Source organism: Protopterus annectens, chromosome 3.part1 (assembly GCF_019279795.1).
Source record: "Protopterus annectens isolate FY-2018-M chromosome 3.part1, PAN1.0, whole genome shotgun sequence".
In the NCBI taxonomy this organism is placed as follows: domain Eukaryota; kingdom Metazoa; phylum Chordata; order Ceratodontiformes; family Protopteridae; genus Protopterus; species Protopterus annectens.
Window position 1 is genome coordinate 1,443,884,927 of NC_056732.1, and position 15,782 is coordinate 1,443,900,708.

The 15,782-nt window shown below is 40.7% G+C and overlaps 1 protein-coding gene across 1 annotated transcript in view; it reads left to right on the top strand.

The window, feature by feature from the left end:
• The window catches only part of ACBD7 (acyl-CoA binding domain containing 7), a 233,419-nt gene extending 219,557 nt beyond the window's left edge, over positions 1 to 13,862 (top strand). The window contains exon 4 of the mRNA XM_044067512.1: positions 13,536 to 13,862. Coding sequence (XP_043923447.1) covers positions 13,536 to 13,609 — 74 coding nt within the window. The 3' untranslated portion in view covers positions 13,610 to 13,862. The remainder of the gene's footprint in view (positions 1 to 13,535) is intronic.
• Positions 13,863 to 15,782: the final 1,920 nt, after the last annotated feature.

Genomic DNA, 15,782 nt, shown 5'->3' on the forward strand with positions numbered 1-15,782 from the left:
AAAGTCTACAAGAGGGTAGTGAGACCAGCTATGTTATATGGGTTGGAGACAGTGGCATTGACAAAAAGGCAAGAGTTAAAGCTGGATGTGGCAGAGTTAAAGATGTTAAGATTTACACTGGGTGTGACGAGGGTGGACAGGATTAGGAATAAGTATATTAGAGGGTCAGCCCAGGTTGGAAGATTTGGAGACAAAGCCAGAGAGGCAAGATTACGTTGGTTTGGACATGTGCTGAGGAGGGATGCTGAGTATATTGGGAAAAAGATGTTAAGGATGAAGCTACCAGGTAACAGGAAAAGAGGAAGGCCTAAGATAAAGTTTATGGATGTGGTGAGAGAGGACCTGCAGGTGGTTGGTGACAGAGCAAGATGCAGAGGACAGGAAGAAATGGAAACAGATGATCCGCTGTGGAGACCCCTAATGGGAACAGCCGAAAGATGATGATGAGACTACACAGTATGAAATTAAAAACTGTTACTAACAGCTTTGCTTTTTTTAATTTTAAGAACTTTAGTATGCATTACAACAGTCTAATTGTCTTTTTTGCATAGAGCATACACTTATGGTTTGAAGTTTTATTTCTTGTTCTCAATGATGCCTAGATGTTAAGTAGTTTGCCTAATACAACATGCTGTTAAAAAAAAAATGAAAATTAAATGTACATATGGCAAGGAGAACAGCATTTAAAATTGACCTCTGATAGTACTATCAGTTCTTCCTGCTGCTTTATAGAATCTTCCTTTGAAGTCAACTTGCAGTCAGTTTTGGTTTCATCTGCATATTTGATTAATAGTGTTTCTTTTGGCACATATAGATGACTGCTATAAAAAGGAACAGCTGAGACCTACCGATGTTCTTCTTGTTTCACTGCTGCAGTCATTACATTTGGGTAATCCTGCTGGCAGGTTGCCCTCAGTGTGCCTGAATTCCATAGTCTTGGGTCCTGTGTCGGTTGCTGTCACCCCTTCCCTGATGTCAGGTCGTCAGGGGTATAAAAAAAGCCAACATCATTTTCTTCAGTCTTTCTTGCCGCGCGGTGCCCGAAGCAGAAGCAGTTCGCAAGTGCCGGTCGGCCGACTCCTGAGATTTTCGTGTTCGAGTTTCAGATCCGAAGTCTTCATTAAAAGCTAAGTACCCCGTTGGGGAAACTTTTTTCTTGCTCCAGACTGATGTCAGAAAAAGTTAATAATTGTATTTCTTGTGGGAAGCAAATACCTCATAAGGACTTTCATTCTTACTGTATTCCTTGCCTAGGCCCTGACCACGAAGTTTCAAGTTGTTGGTTTTGTGCTAGATTTAACCAATGCACTATTAAGCGTTGGAACGATTTTGCACTAAGTTATTTTGGACACAGATTTAATTATACAATGTCGTCGGATAGCCATCCGACTACTGGAGTTCACAAAAAGCGCAAAGAAAAAGAAAACAAAACAGGCAACCGAGGTCCAAAACCGAAGACGAAGCTTCTCCTAAGCCAGTCTCCGGTTCGCCGGTTCTCAGTGAGGCGCTTTTGCAGCCCCTGACACCCGCTACTTTAAAGTCGCAGGCTGCTACCGACTCCCACGTGGAGTCAGTCAGGCCACTGGAAACTCAAGATATTGGAGCCTCGGAAACTGTTCCCTCAGATGGGTCCGGAGCCGCTGAGCAGGCATCGGCTTCTGAGGGTGTATTCAGACCTAAACAATTATACATTAAACCGACTTCAGCTTCAAAGGCAAAGACTAAAGCACCTTTAAAAGCAAAGAAACAAGTTCTCCAGCCACATGGACAGGCCTCCATGCCCAAAAAACAGATGCTCAAAATGGCTGAAGACTTAATTACCTTGATCAGGGGTTCCCATCCCCCTCCTGATAAGAGGCCTAGACAAGAGACAGACTATGAATCTTCAGATCATGTTTCCATTTCCTCTGATTCCTCTTCTGATCAGCAATATTCTCTTCCCCCCTATGAGGATTCTGATGCTGAAGAATCTATTCCTTCAGCTTCTCCTCCTGAGGACTATTCCTTTGGGGAAACCTTGCATACCATGAGGGAGCATTTCCACTGGGAGAGCCAAGATTTTTCAGAATCTAAGAAGAGGCTCAGGGATTTCCTTCTACTACCTCAACACAGGCCTCTAGCTATTCCACCGGTGTTAGACATTGTAGATGATGTGTTTTCAGAGTCTAGTCTGACCCCTGACTCTTTACCTCCAGCTCCTGTTAAGCCTGACAAATACTACAGGATTCCTAACTCTCATAAATTCCTTTTCAAAAACCATGCTGCAGACCCAGAAACTATTTCTCAGGGTCCCAAAGGTGTTAAGGCTTCCACTGCAAAAAGCCCTACCCCCTCTGACAGAGATTCTAGGGCACTGGATAGATGGGGAAAAAAGATTTACACATCTGTTACCTTGGCTATAAGGGCCTTAAACTGCCAGTTTCATATGCTCAAATATCAGCAATATGTCATGACACTGCTTAAACAGAAAATGTTGGTAAATTCTGAATGTGCAGATAACAAAGAAATGCAGGATTTATTGCAAGAAGCTGAACAAGTTGGAAAGCATACTTTGCAATGTGGTTTTGATTCTCTGGAGGCCTCCTGCAGGGCCGCTGTTACGGGTTCTGTAATTAGGAGGCATGCTTGGTTAAAGGAACAAAATCGGCCGGATCATGTCAAAGCTAAATTATTAGATGCACCATTACAGCATGATACCTTGTTTGATGTTAAGGCAGAAGAGGTGTTAAAGAAAATGGAGGACAAAGCTAAATCTATGCAAACGGTCAAAGATTTTTTACAAGTACAGCCACCTAGGTTTAGCAGATACTGGCCTACAAAGAATTGGTCATTTCCAGTGTCAGACAGACCTCAAAGGGGCAGATTCAGGCACCCTAGAGGCAGATCCCAGCCGCAAGGTTCGTACAGGTCTAAACAATGGGGTGCTTTTACCTCCAAATGTGGAGAAGACAAATCACAACAATACAGGAAACAGCCCCAATGACTTCCCCCTGCCTTCACCAAGCACTTATCTACTGGCAGCACCCTTAGGGGGAAAAATAGCACTTTTTTCTCAAAATTGGCACATTATAACCCAGGACAAATGGGTTCTAGACATAGTGTCACAAGGCTACAAGTTTCACTTCCATACCCTGCCAAGGGCAAACGGTTGGCCAGACCTGCCAAAAAATCAATGGGCAGAGGCTCAAAAACAAGTCTCATCCCTCATGGACATGGAGGCTATTCAACAAGTGCCACAGCAAGAGCAGGGACAAGGATTTTACTCAAGACTGTTCTTGGTACCCAGAAAGGACAAAGCATGGAGATAAATACTGGACCTATCTATTCTAAACACTTTCCTGGATATACCAAAATTCAAGATGTTGACCTTACAGCAGCTTCTGCCCATGCTGGGCAGAAAGGCTTGGCTCATCACTTTAGACCTAAAAGATGCATACCTTCATGTCCCAATCAGACAATCATGCAGAAGATACCTCAGATTCAAGGCTGGTTCAAAGCATTACCAATTCTCTGCACTGCCCTTTGGCTTATCTACTGCGCCCAGGGTCTTCACAAAGTGCCTGGCACCAGTAATTACTTTCTGCAGACAAAGAGGAATACAAATATATCCTTACTTGGACGACTGTCTCATTCACGCAGAATACAAGGACATTCTACTACAGCATTTGGCATTTGTGAAAAGACTTTTAACATGCCTAGGGTACACAGTGAAAAAAAATCAAAACTAGTATCCTCTCAAGAGATAATATTCCTGGGTGCAAGCTTAAATACAACTGCCCAGATGGCTTATCTCACGCCGGACAAACAAAGGCAACTGACTACCTATTTCAAGGAAATGGCAACAAAGGCCCAGTTATCTGCAAGAAAAATTCTGCAGGCTTTGGGCTTCATGGCATCCTGCATCCTACTAATTCCATATGCAAGACTGCATATGAGGAAACTTCAATGGTACCTAAAAAGTGTCTGGACACAACATTGCCACAGCCTGGAAACAATGATTACTCTCATTCCCTGCCTGCAACAGAAGTTTCAATGGTGGGCAAAGGCTTGTCACCAAAACAAGGGACAGCCATTCTCACTACCCCCAGCCAGGCAGAACCTAACAACGGATGTATCAGATTATGCCTGGGGGGCTCACATGGCAGGAAGAGGCATTCAGGGCACCTGGTCCACCAATCAAATGCATCTACATATCAATCAAAAAGAGATGCTAGCTGTTCAAAATGCCCTGACAGCCTTCAAGGACCTAATTCATCCGGGGCAACTACTGATAAAGACAGACAATACCACGATCATTTGGTACATAAACAAGCAGGGGGGCATGCATTCTTACCCCCTTTGCAGTCTAGACATGGCTTTATGGGACACAGCATTGACTTACCAAGTTCATCTGCAGGCACAATTCCTGCCAGGAAAGGACAATAATCTGGCAGACGAACTAAGCAGAAACCTCATGGATCCCCACAAGTGGCACCTGGATCCACAAGTCTTCAGCATGATAAAGAAATGGGGATGCCCAGACATAGATCTATTTGCCTCCCCTCACAACTTTCAACTAAAAAGATTCTGCACAAGGACTTCTCACAGACAAGCATGGAAATTGGACGCCTTATCTTTCAACTGGAAAAACCTATCACTATATGCCTTTCCTCCACTGCCTCTCCTCCCCAAGGTACTCCTAAAGGTGAGACAGGAGACACCAAAAATGATTCTGATTGCCCCAGACTTAACCCGCCAGTACTGGTATCCGATCTTAAGGAACTTGTCTCAATGCCCAGCCTGGACCTTACCTCAAATACCTCACCTACTGTCCCAACAAAACAATCAGATTCTGCACAGCCAACTCAGGACTCTAAACCTGGCAGCATGGTGGATAATGTAGCCATACAAAACACACCTCTCAGTAAAGCTGTGATGGATGTCATTTTGGAAGCCAGAAGGCCTAGTATTAGAAAATCCTATGCTGAAAAATGGAAGAGATTTTGTACTTGGAACCAAACGCAAGGAACTGACACAGCTGTTCCAAATATTCCTCAGGTTTTGCAATACTTAACTGAGATGCTGGACAAAGGCCTATCTTTTTCATCAATTAAAATTCATGCCTCTGCCATTTCGGCTCATTACAATACAGAGCCACCACTCTTTTCTCATCCTTTATTAAGGCAGTACCTCAGAGGAGCCAAAAATTTAAGACCTCCAAGGAGATCAGCAATACCTGCATGGGACCTCAATTATGTCTTGGAAAAACTCACCCTACCTCCTTTTGAGCCAGCTGCTACTGCAGATATAAAGTTTTTATCCTGGAAAACAGCTCTGCTCCTATCAATAATTTCTGCAAGACGAGTGTCAGAGCTACAGGTTCTCATGGCTGTGGAACCCTTTATCATTTTTCATCCAGACAGGGTCTCTCTGAGAACAAACCCTACATTCATGCCTAAGGTGGTGTCCAGTGTGGCCCTTAACCAAACTATTCATTTGCCAACTTTTTATCCAAACCCATAGAACAAGGGGGAGAAAATTCTGCATTCTTTGGATGTACACAGACAACTTAGATTCTATTTGGACAAAACTAAAGTTTTCAGAAAGACAGAACAATTACTAGTGGCATATGCTTCAGGATCACAAGGAAAGGCTACCTCCAAGAAGACTATTTCAAAGTAGATAGGTCACTGCATTAATTTCTGCTACTCTCAGTATGGCAAACCAGTGGCTAAGGGCATTAGGCCACATTCAACCAGAGCTGCAGCCACTTCTGCAGCCTTTCTCAGGGGAGTACCAACCAAAGACATTTTAGAGGCTGCTACTTGGAGTTCAGTGCACACCTTTACAAAGCATTACAATCTGCCATTTTACTCTAAATCCAGAGCGGGCTTTGCCACTGCAGTTCTGCAGGACCTCATAGCCGCTCCTAATGTTGTTTAGCTCCAGCCCCCCCAACCATAGCTTTGGGAATCTACCCAAATGTAATGACTGCAACAGTGAAACACGAAGAACATAGTACAGTTGTGTACACTTACCATAAATGTAGATGTTCGAGTGTATTCACTGTTGCAGTCCAGGTTACCCACCTGCCATCCCCATTTTTTATGCTGGAACTTATCTTTACTTCTCTGATCTATACAACCTATGTGGTGTATTTGCTTGTAGATGAAGGTAAAGTTTATTTTGGTGCATGTATGTCATATATATATATATATATATATATATATATATATATATATATATATATATATAGCCTGGCTGCATCTTTTATACCCCTGACGACCTGACGTCAGGGAAGGGGCGACAGCATCCGACACAGGACACAAGACTTTGGAATTCAGACAGACTGAGTGCAACCTGCCAGCAGGATTACCCAAATGTAATGACTGCAACAGTGAATACACTCGAACATCTACATTTATGGTAAGTGTACACAACTGTACTTTGCCTCTAGAGACACTCACAGCTTCATTACCCATGCTATTTCCCTTTTATCAATAGGTTTCACCTACTGTGTCCTATTTACCAGTCATCTGGATACCTATCATGTATAGGTTCATTTGCATTATTAGCACTTTCATTATGTTAAGTGTGTTGCACTTTATCAAATAATGTGCTGTAATTTGAGTATATGGCAGTTCTTATTTTTTTTTGTACATTATTAGTTCTTTTTGCTGAAGCTACTGATTCCCAGTGCAGATGAATGATTTTTTGCATAACAAATCTGTATCATCAATGATTCCTAACCTGTTTGAATTATGTACACAAGGCAGCATTCAAATAATTTTCCAAAGCATGCTTGTTAAACTTATCAGATGAAAGACACTGGCCTTATTACTTTTTCTTTTATAGAGTGGTACTACCATTGCATGTCTTCATTCTTTTGGAATACATGATTGCTATGACAACACATTAAAGATGCGTTTTATAATATGCATTCTTCTGAAATTTATGATTGCTCTAAGAGCACATTGATGATGCTGTTTAGAGAAAGTACTTAATCCTCTGGTGGTTAGCACAGATCAAGGTTCTCAGCTGTTAATGAGTTGCTACTTGTAGTCAAGGACACAGCATTTGATATTTGATTCGTTCTAGCTCCGTTTGCCTGTTATGCAACTCTGAGCAGATTACTTAAACAGACAGTACTCTGGAGTCTCTCCTGAAAAGGGACACTTTATTCTGTGGGTTTCCCAGTTGGACAATATGTAATTAATTTTACATACAGCAAGGAGAAGAGTGTTTATTTCTACTATTTTACAATTTTCTTATATCTTATGGTATCCATACCTGGGGATGCTCTTCTTATGTTTCATATATTGTCTGTTAGCATTCTAACATTGTATTATTATTTTTGGTATCTCACAATGTTTCTTATCTAATTTTGTTGCCTCTCTTCCTTCACTGCCTTTATTCTACAATATCTGAAATAAGTCAGTGAAAACAGATGCATAGGTTTTTGTATTATCTGTTTTTCATTCCTTCATTAGATCTTATACTGTGCCCTTAGCCACCTCACAAGTACTCAACTCAGGTAGCACCCATCATGACACATGCATCTAAGGCTCTCAGTGTCTCAGATAAAAAGCCCATAGGGCAAACTGCCACACAATCCAATATACTAGTCCTAGGTGACTCCACAGTGAGACATACTGATGAAGCATTCACCGGACTGAGTACGGAGAAGGTCATGGTTAGTTGCCTCTCAGGTGCCAGAATTTGCCACATCACACATGCACTCATGTTCTTGTTCCACAAGTACATACATGATGCAGTCATAATACATGTGGTAGTACACAACTTGAGACTTATCTCATGGGACTATGTGATGAGACATGAAAGAACTCTCAAAATATGTGACCGAGGCAGGTATGAAGCTAGCCTTGGGCAGCATTTTACCATCATCAAGAATGATGCCGCAATATGAACAAAAGATTGGTTTCAACAATTAGCTTAGGGTCTGATGTCATTAAAGGGGGTTCCAATATATATCAGCCAAAGAGAAGATGGCAGACAGTCCTATGTACTTTGCAAAGGACAGCCTGCACCTATCATCCCAAGGCTTTTATATAATGGCTAAAATCCTGTTCACCTACATAGTGCCTTTTTAGGCAATGTCAGTCTTCAGAAACTTCCACCTTAATAAAACAGAATCTGAATAAAAATAAACGTATTGCTAAAATCTAAAAGCCTCAACAAAAAAAAACTTGATTCCCTATAGGCAGTACTTACCATGGAATGCATCAATATAGTCATCATGGAGATGTTGTTCAAGACCATTGAAATCACCTCATCTGTCCAGGTTTTCAACACCTACCATAGGTTCAGGAACAACACACTAGATGAAGGCACTAAAGGCAAAAGTGCCTCTATAGTCACACAGGATAATGACCTGGAACTCCTCCACATCCAATGTACCATTAGCAAAACCCCTTATCAAATCATAGCTAATCATAGGACCCTCTTTCTATGCCCTTGGCCCATAACATAGTTCCATCATGTCTCTTCATATAGTCCAGGGAGATAAGTCTAAAGTCATTTACTCCCACTTGTACTGTGACTGTGTCGTATGAGTACTAGTGCTGCAAGGACTTGAGTGCATGTGTGAAATGGAAAATCCTGGCAACGAATAGGCAACTACCCATGACTATTTTCCTTAATCAGTCTACTGAATGGTGAATAGTATGACATTCCCATGCATTATGCCACATACCATTCTGCTAGGGAACTTCAACTACCCCTCCATGATTTGGGAGGCTTATACATCCCCTAATATGTATGCCTAGAGGGGTTCCATTGGTTTGGCTGACATCTGTTTAATCAGCCGCATTTGGCTGACTATATAGTTGATGGGTGTGCACGATCTGCAATCCCCAGGTAGGGGACTATTCCCTTTCCTCGGGGACTGTGCATAGTTAGTACATATAATTAGCAAGGGGTGTGAGGGATTTTTTTTAAGTAATAGTTGCATGTGCCGAGAAGCAACCATGGCGAATGTGTATTAGGAAGTCAATGTTTCCATTTTCAGTGCAGAGTGGTTTATCTTCAAGATGTCAACATTCATGTTAGTCGACCTGCTAAAGGTAAATTATCTAGAGATTTCTGAAGTACAATCTCTCTGAATTAGTCTGCACCCCAACAAAGGGAGACAAAGTCCTGGACTTGGTCCTCACCAGTATGGGACAGCTCTGTTCCCACCAGTTGTAACTTCCTCCCATGTCACATCAGACCATAAGAATAAAGCCAGAAGCATCTTCAAATATCTCAGTACTCATAAATTATGTGAAGGCTAATCTACTAACACTGAGTGATGCATGGAGAAATTCAACACCCCCCTCCAATCCAGCGATCACATTGTGTACACAGAATCCTTTACCACTAAATTCTATGCACACATGAATAGCTCCTTAGGTGCATCTGCCCCACTCTGAAGTAAATACAATGGCAAATTTAAAAATAAACCTCTATGGTGGAATTCAAATATAAACAGGTGCTACAATAAAAGGAAAAAAAAAATCATTGCATGCAATAGTTAAGGTACTTCTCAAGATGTCAAAAACCCTCTTGCTAAACTTAACCAGGAGCTCTGGTCCCTGATCAAATCAACCAGATCTAGGTATGATGTAAAACTAGACATTCAGGCAAAAGATGACTATAATGCGTTATTTAACTACATTAGAAACCTCAGCAAGAATGCCCGGCACTGCACAGAATTTCTAACATAAATATCACATATTTAGACCCTGAAGACATAGCCAATCTACTAACAGATAAATTTAATTTAAATTTAAACTTCATCCTCTTCTATCTGCCTACATTCCCAGATCACATACCTGTATGAACACCCCACTCAAGTCTCCCAGGAACAAGTCCTGAAAGCACCTTCCAAGGCCAAGAACACTGTTTCTATGGGGCCAGATAACATAATAGGCTGCCTTCTGGCAAGCCTGAAATAGAACCTGTCAAGCCTCCTACATAGACTATTGAATATCAGCCTCTTAACAGGCCTGTGCTAGACAAATGGAGGATATCAACAGCCATGCCCCTCTGCAAAAAGCTGGGGCATCAAAAAACCCAGGTAATTATAGACTTATAAGTCTAACCAGCCTCATCTGTAAGGCTGTGGAGAGGATCACACTGGAAATAAGGACATGGGTAAATTGCAAACTCTTGAGCTAAGTTAGTACAGTTTGTCAAGGGCAGATCCTGCCTGTTTAACCTGGTCAACTTCTTTGAAAAGGTTACTCAAGTCAATGGATGAGGGAAAATCAGTGCACACCACATATGTAAATCTCTTACTCAGGTATTGTTGATAAACTCTCACAACCAAATATTAATCCTTATGTAATAGCAAATTGGCTCATAAATACAACCCAGGAAATTAGGGTAGGTGGCTCTGCCTTCTCCAAAAGGTCTGTCACTAGTGATATACCCAAAAGGTCAGTGCTTGGGTCACTCCTATTTGGCTAATAATAAGGGTTTATGGCTGATCACATTTGCAGATAATTGTAAACTTGATTAGATCATCAGAAACTCTACAGAGGACACCAAGAAACTCTACAGAGCACACCAAGATCCTCCAACAGGGCCTTTTCCAAACAAACAGCTGGTGTTATAACTACGGACTAAAACTAAACACCAAAATGTATAATAGTCTCCTTCAGCAAGCATGACATCCTTGTAACTATCACATCAACAATACCCCCCTGGAAATCTATTTGGTAGTTGGAGATCTAAGAAATTACATGGACAACAAACTGTCCTTCAATCACCAAATATCCGCTGTTGTAAGAAAGTAATTTTTCATTGCACAGCTTATTAGTAAGTGTTGTTCGTCTCTCTCTCTATCATAGATGACAAACAGGCGGGGTAGTTCATTTATATGCTTTATTACACAGAAACACATCAGGATGGATAGCTACTTTACAAAATATAAATGAACTGATTAACAGATGGACTACACAGACATGCATGCTTACTTCTCAACAGCTAACTACAAAGCAGTCAGGCTTCAACATGCTCAGTATTTATACACTTTTGAAAGTCCCTAAAAAGCTTTTTAAAGTTGTATACACACACACACACACACACACACACACACACACACACTCTCTGATCTACAGTAAGGTATGGCATCTCAGTCAGGTATGTGATCATGCTTATGTATTTGGCAGTTACTAGGCTGATATATAATGCACCCTTTGGTATGTACCTGTACAAACACTTAACATAATGGGAATGACCACAATACTTTTTCACCAAGAAAATCAAGGGCCTAAATCATAAAATGTACACTAGCCATTTCAAACTTGTCCCTCTTCTCAGTATCATACATGCTACTGAGGCGCAATGTCTGCCTCATCTGTAGAACTTCAACAGACTCTATCTTGTCATATCTGCTACATAGCCACAAGTACAATGATGGCATAAACACCCCCTCAAGAAATCTTAATCTATTTTACAAAAAAAAAAAATGCATGTTTGGGGAATTGTTATGTATCACAGAAAATACCACTTCTTTGGAATCTCCTTCCTCTCTACATAAAGCAATATACTTCCCTTGATGTATTCAAACGTAATCTGGATGAATGGATGGGAAACTGCAAATTCACCTCTAGTTTGTCACCCTTGTTTCTTATGGATAGGGGTAACATACAAATGTCCTACTCAGCTATAGGTTATTCGTACTTAAATTGCAGGGTCAAAAAGCTTCATGGGAATGCAGGGCTAGTCTTTAAAGATCATCACGTATCAAAAGCCTAGTAAGTACCTATGAAATTATTACTAACCTAAGTCTGAAATACTCCATCCTTCTGTATTCCTCTCATTTATATATATGTTGGGCACTTTGTTCTTCTTATTAGTCAGATTGCTTATTTCTTTTGGAATGCTCAGAATCATTTGATTCTTTTTGGTTTGTGCAATGCTTTGAAATTATTCTTTAGCATGGCTGTGAAATCCTTCCAGAATCTGTGACAGATGACTGCATTTTACTTGTGATTTCTGCAAATCTGTCTGTCACTGTTATATGAGAGTCTTACCTTTTGATGAAATCTAACTGGTGAAATCTTGTTTCCCCCTGATCCCAGCTTCCTGAAAATGTGATTTTTCAGAATTTATACTATATGGCCACACAGCAATATTGCAGCCACACAAGTCACTTTTCACCCTTTAGGGGGCTTACTCTGTTCCCTGCAGTTATGCAACCATGAAGTTAGAATATATAAGTAATGGGGTGTGGGGACAACCTCCCCCCTCCCAGATGGGATCAGTGGGATTTGCTTCATGCAAAAAATGTTTTTAGATTGATGTTACCTACAGTTTCAGCAAAAGCACTGTTCAAGTTTGATTCACCCAGTCCAGTTACTTCAGTTTGTGTACTGACTTCTTCTAGTGGATCTTCTTTATATCTAGTTCAGCCTTTTATGCTTACAGTCCATTTTATTTCTTAACTAATTTTTACTTGACTTAAAGTTAAGTTGTATTTATTTTTTTATTACACTGTGGTTGCTGCTTGCATGTGGAGCTAGACTAATGGTCTTGGCATCTGCTAGGTTACTAAAATCAGATGTAAAATATTGTTATTTTACATCTCAGTTTGGAGAAAAGGAACCATGGATTAGCTACATATAACCCAAGGATATGACACATGAAATCACCAGCATCATTTTGCTTCTAGCTGATTTGAATGAAGAAGCCTAATGCCAGTATAGAGCCTGGGCGAAAGATGCCTGCTACTTTATTTATTTGGATGGCGCAGTGGTGCAGCAGTTCTGCTGTCGCCTCACAGCAAGAGGTTTTCCAGTTTGATTCTCAGCTGGGGTGCCTTCTGTGCAGAGTCTGCATGTCTTCCCTGCATTCATGTGGGTTTCCTCTGGGTGCTCTGGTTTCCTCCCATGTTACAAAGACATGCGTCTGGAACATTTCTTCCCAGGCCTCCTCTGAAAATTGGCTTTGTTCCAAGTCGGACTTTCCCAGTAAACAAATGTAAAATAAATAAATTAAATAAATAAATCTGGCCTGACAGGATTCCTGACACAAAACGGATGCAAGAGCCGAAGGCTACACTTGTGATGGTGAGATAAACTGATATGGTCCTGATGGAACTGTACCCATGTGGTTGTGTTTACAATAGCTAGGGTATGTATGCAGTGATCATCAAAGAGAATACTAATGAAGTAAATAAAAATTTTCAAGTAATGGTTACCATCCATACCTTCTAACTGGAGTGCCTGCATGCCCTCTACCTAAAAGTATTCTAAGAAGCTGTACTATACAATAAAAAATGCTATTTACTTGTGTTTTGTGTAAGAAAACCTTGGCTGACAATCTGTGCCTTGATCATTTCTGCTGTTCTCAAACAGATAAAATAAGGGTGTGAGTGCTGCTTATATGAAGACAAAAGCCTAATATAGAGGAATTAAAAGTATTTTTTATTTTAGACTTTTACGTATAAAGAATAAAATTATTAATTTTGCTCATCTTATGCTGAAATGTATTGGTTAATTATTCCACCATTTAAAAAAATACAAAAAAAAATGTACTTTTTTTTTCAGGAATGTCAAGAGAAGATGCCATGAATGCATACATTTCTAAAGCAAATGAGATGAAAGAAAAGTATGGGATCTAAAACTACTGCAGCGTGACAGGAATAATGTAAACACTCGTCAGTAACATTACAAAACAGCATATGAGTATGAAAGATTAAGTTACTTGAGTTGCTGTGGTGACACAAAAATGTAGTAAGCAAAACATTAATTGTTGCTCAGTGTTTTGCAGAATTACAAGTATATTTGGTTTGCTGTAATCAACTAGACAACTTCCTTGTTCAATATGTAATATTTACTGCAAATAACAGCATTAATAAAATATGTTATTTATCAGTGATGCACCTCAGGTGTTATTATTCAAGAGCTTCTTAAAAATGCAACAAAGCAAAAAAAAAATATATATATAGCAAATAAAAATGGAGGAGCTGCAGCCCTACCATGAAATATCCCTGTCAGCAGCCCCTGCTAGCTTATACTGAAATACCTTACTTATAAAAGCCCCCGTGTCCTAGGCTATAAATCAAACTTGTTATGCTTGGTAAAGTAAAGAATGCAGTGCCCAGCTTGGGTATATTTCATGTACAGACCCATTTGAAGTAGCTACATTTCTTGTCAAATGTGCCAGTAGCTTCAAAACACAAGATGACATAATGGGACGACCATTATAAAATCATTCCTGGTGGTTGCCCATTTCACTTGGAGTCAAAGAAATAAAATATTGCTCCACTTCCTGGAGTCAAAGAAATAAAATATTGCTCCACTTCCTGGTTACCACTTGCCAAGCTGCCTTGAGGAGCTAAATTGTAAGGAATAATCTTTTTGGTTAAAAACAGTATCAGACATTACTTTAGGCAAAGAGGTAGAAAGATTAACCAAGGAGACTTTGTCTTTATGGAAGATATTAAAAGGCACTTTGCATATTAATTTTTATGACTCAGACACTCTTCTGGCAGAAGTATTAACTAAGAAAAGTATCTTTGAAGAAAGAAATTTCAAGGGAGTAAAATGAGTGGGCATTAATGAAGCCTCCCAGAATCTTCCAACAGAGGCTTTCAGTTGAATAAGTAAGCTTCAATTAAGCCACCCAGAATTTTCCAATAGTGACTTCAAATCCCATTTCAGATCTAAAAGCACGTGGAAGTTTTAATATGATGAACTTCTCCCAAGAACAATTTGATGATGGGAAAGAGGTAAATTATAGCTGTAACAGTACTCAGCTTAATTACAGATAGTCAGATAGGACAATCACCAGTGCAGTTAAATTCCTAATACATGGGATTATCCAGATGTTCTTTGTGTTCCACTGTTGCAGTCATCACACTTGGGTTATCTGCCTGCAGGTAGCCCTCAGTCTGCCCAAATACCAGAGTCTTGGGATTTCTGCGTTGGATGCTGTCGCCTCTTCCATGATGTCAGGTCATCAGGGATATAAAACATGCAGCTGACGCCATTACATCAGCTTTTCTTGTCGCGCGGGAGCCCGAAGCAGAAGCAGTTCACAAGTGCCGGTCAGTCGCTACCTGAAATTTTTGTTTTTCGAGTTTCAGACTTGAAGTCTTCTAAAGCTAAGTACCCCATTGGGGATTCTTTTTTCTTGCACTAACCAATGTCAAAAAAAGTTAACAATTGTGTTGCCTGTGGAAAGCAAATACCTCAGAGAGATTTTCATTCTTACTGCGTCACCTGTTTAGGCCCAGACCACGACATTCCTCGCTGTCGGTTTTGTGCCTGTTCAACACCCAAACTATTCGTCGTCGGGCTATCTTTGTTGCTAAATCCTTTTGCTCTCATTCTCCGTATTCCGAAATGGCTTCGATAAGCCATCCAACTACTGATACTCCAAAAAACATAAGGATAAAGACAAGAGACAGACAGCATAGGTCCAAAACTGCCAACAACACTTCTGTTAAGCTAGTCGCCAGTCCGCCGGTACTCAGTGAGGTGCTTTCGCAGCCCCTGATACCCGCTTCTACAGATTTGCAGACCTCTACTGAGACCCATTTGGAGTCCGGTATGCCGCAAGATGCTTCTTAGACTATAGAACCGGCGGATGTCTCTACCTTGGATGGGTCTGGAGCTACCGGCTTCTGAGGGTGTATTCAGGCCTTCCGATGTTCGTATCAAACCGACTACTTCGTTTCTGACTAAAACTACCAAGCTTCTCTGGCCCAGAGTTCACACTACGCCTAGGAAACCGATGACCAAAGTGTATTCTCACGCTCCCATGCCACAGAAACAAATGCTTAGAATGGC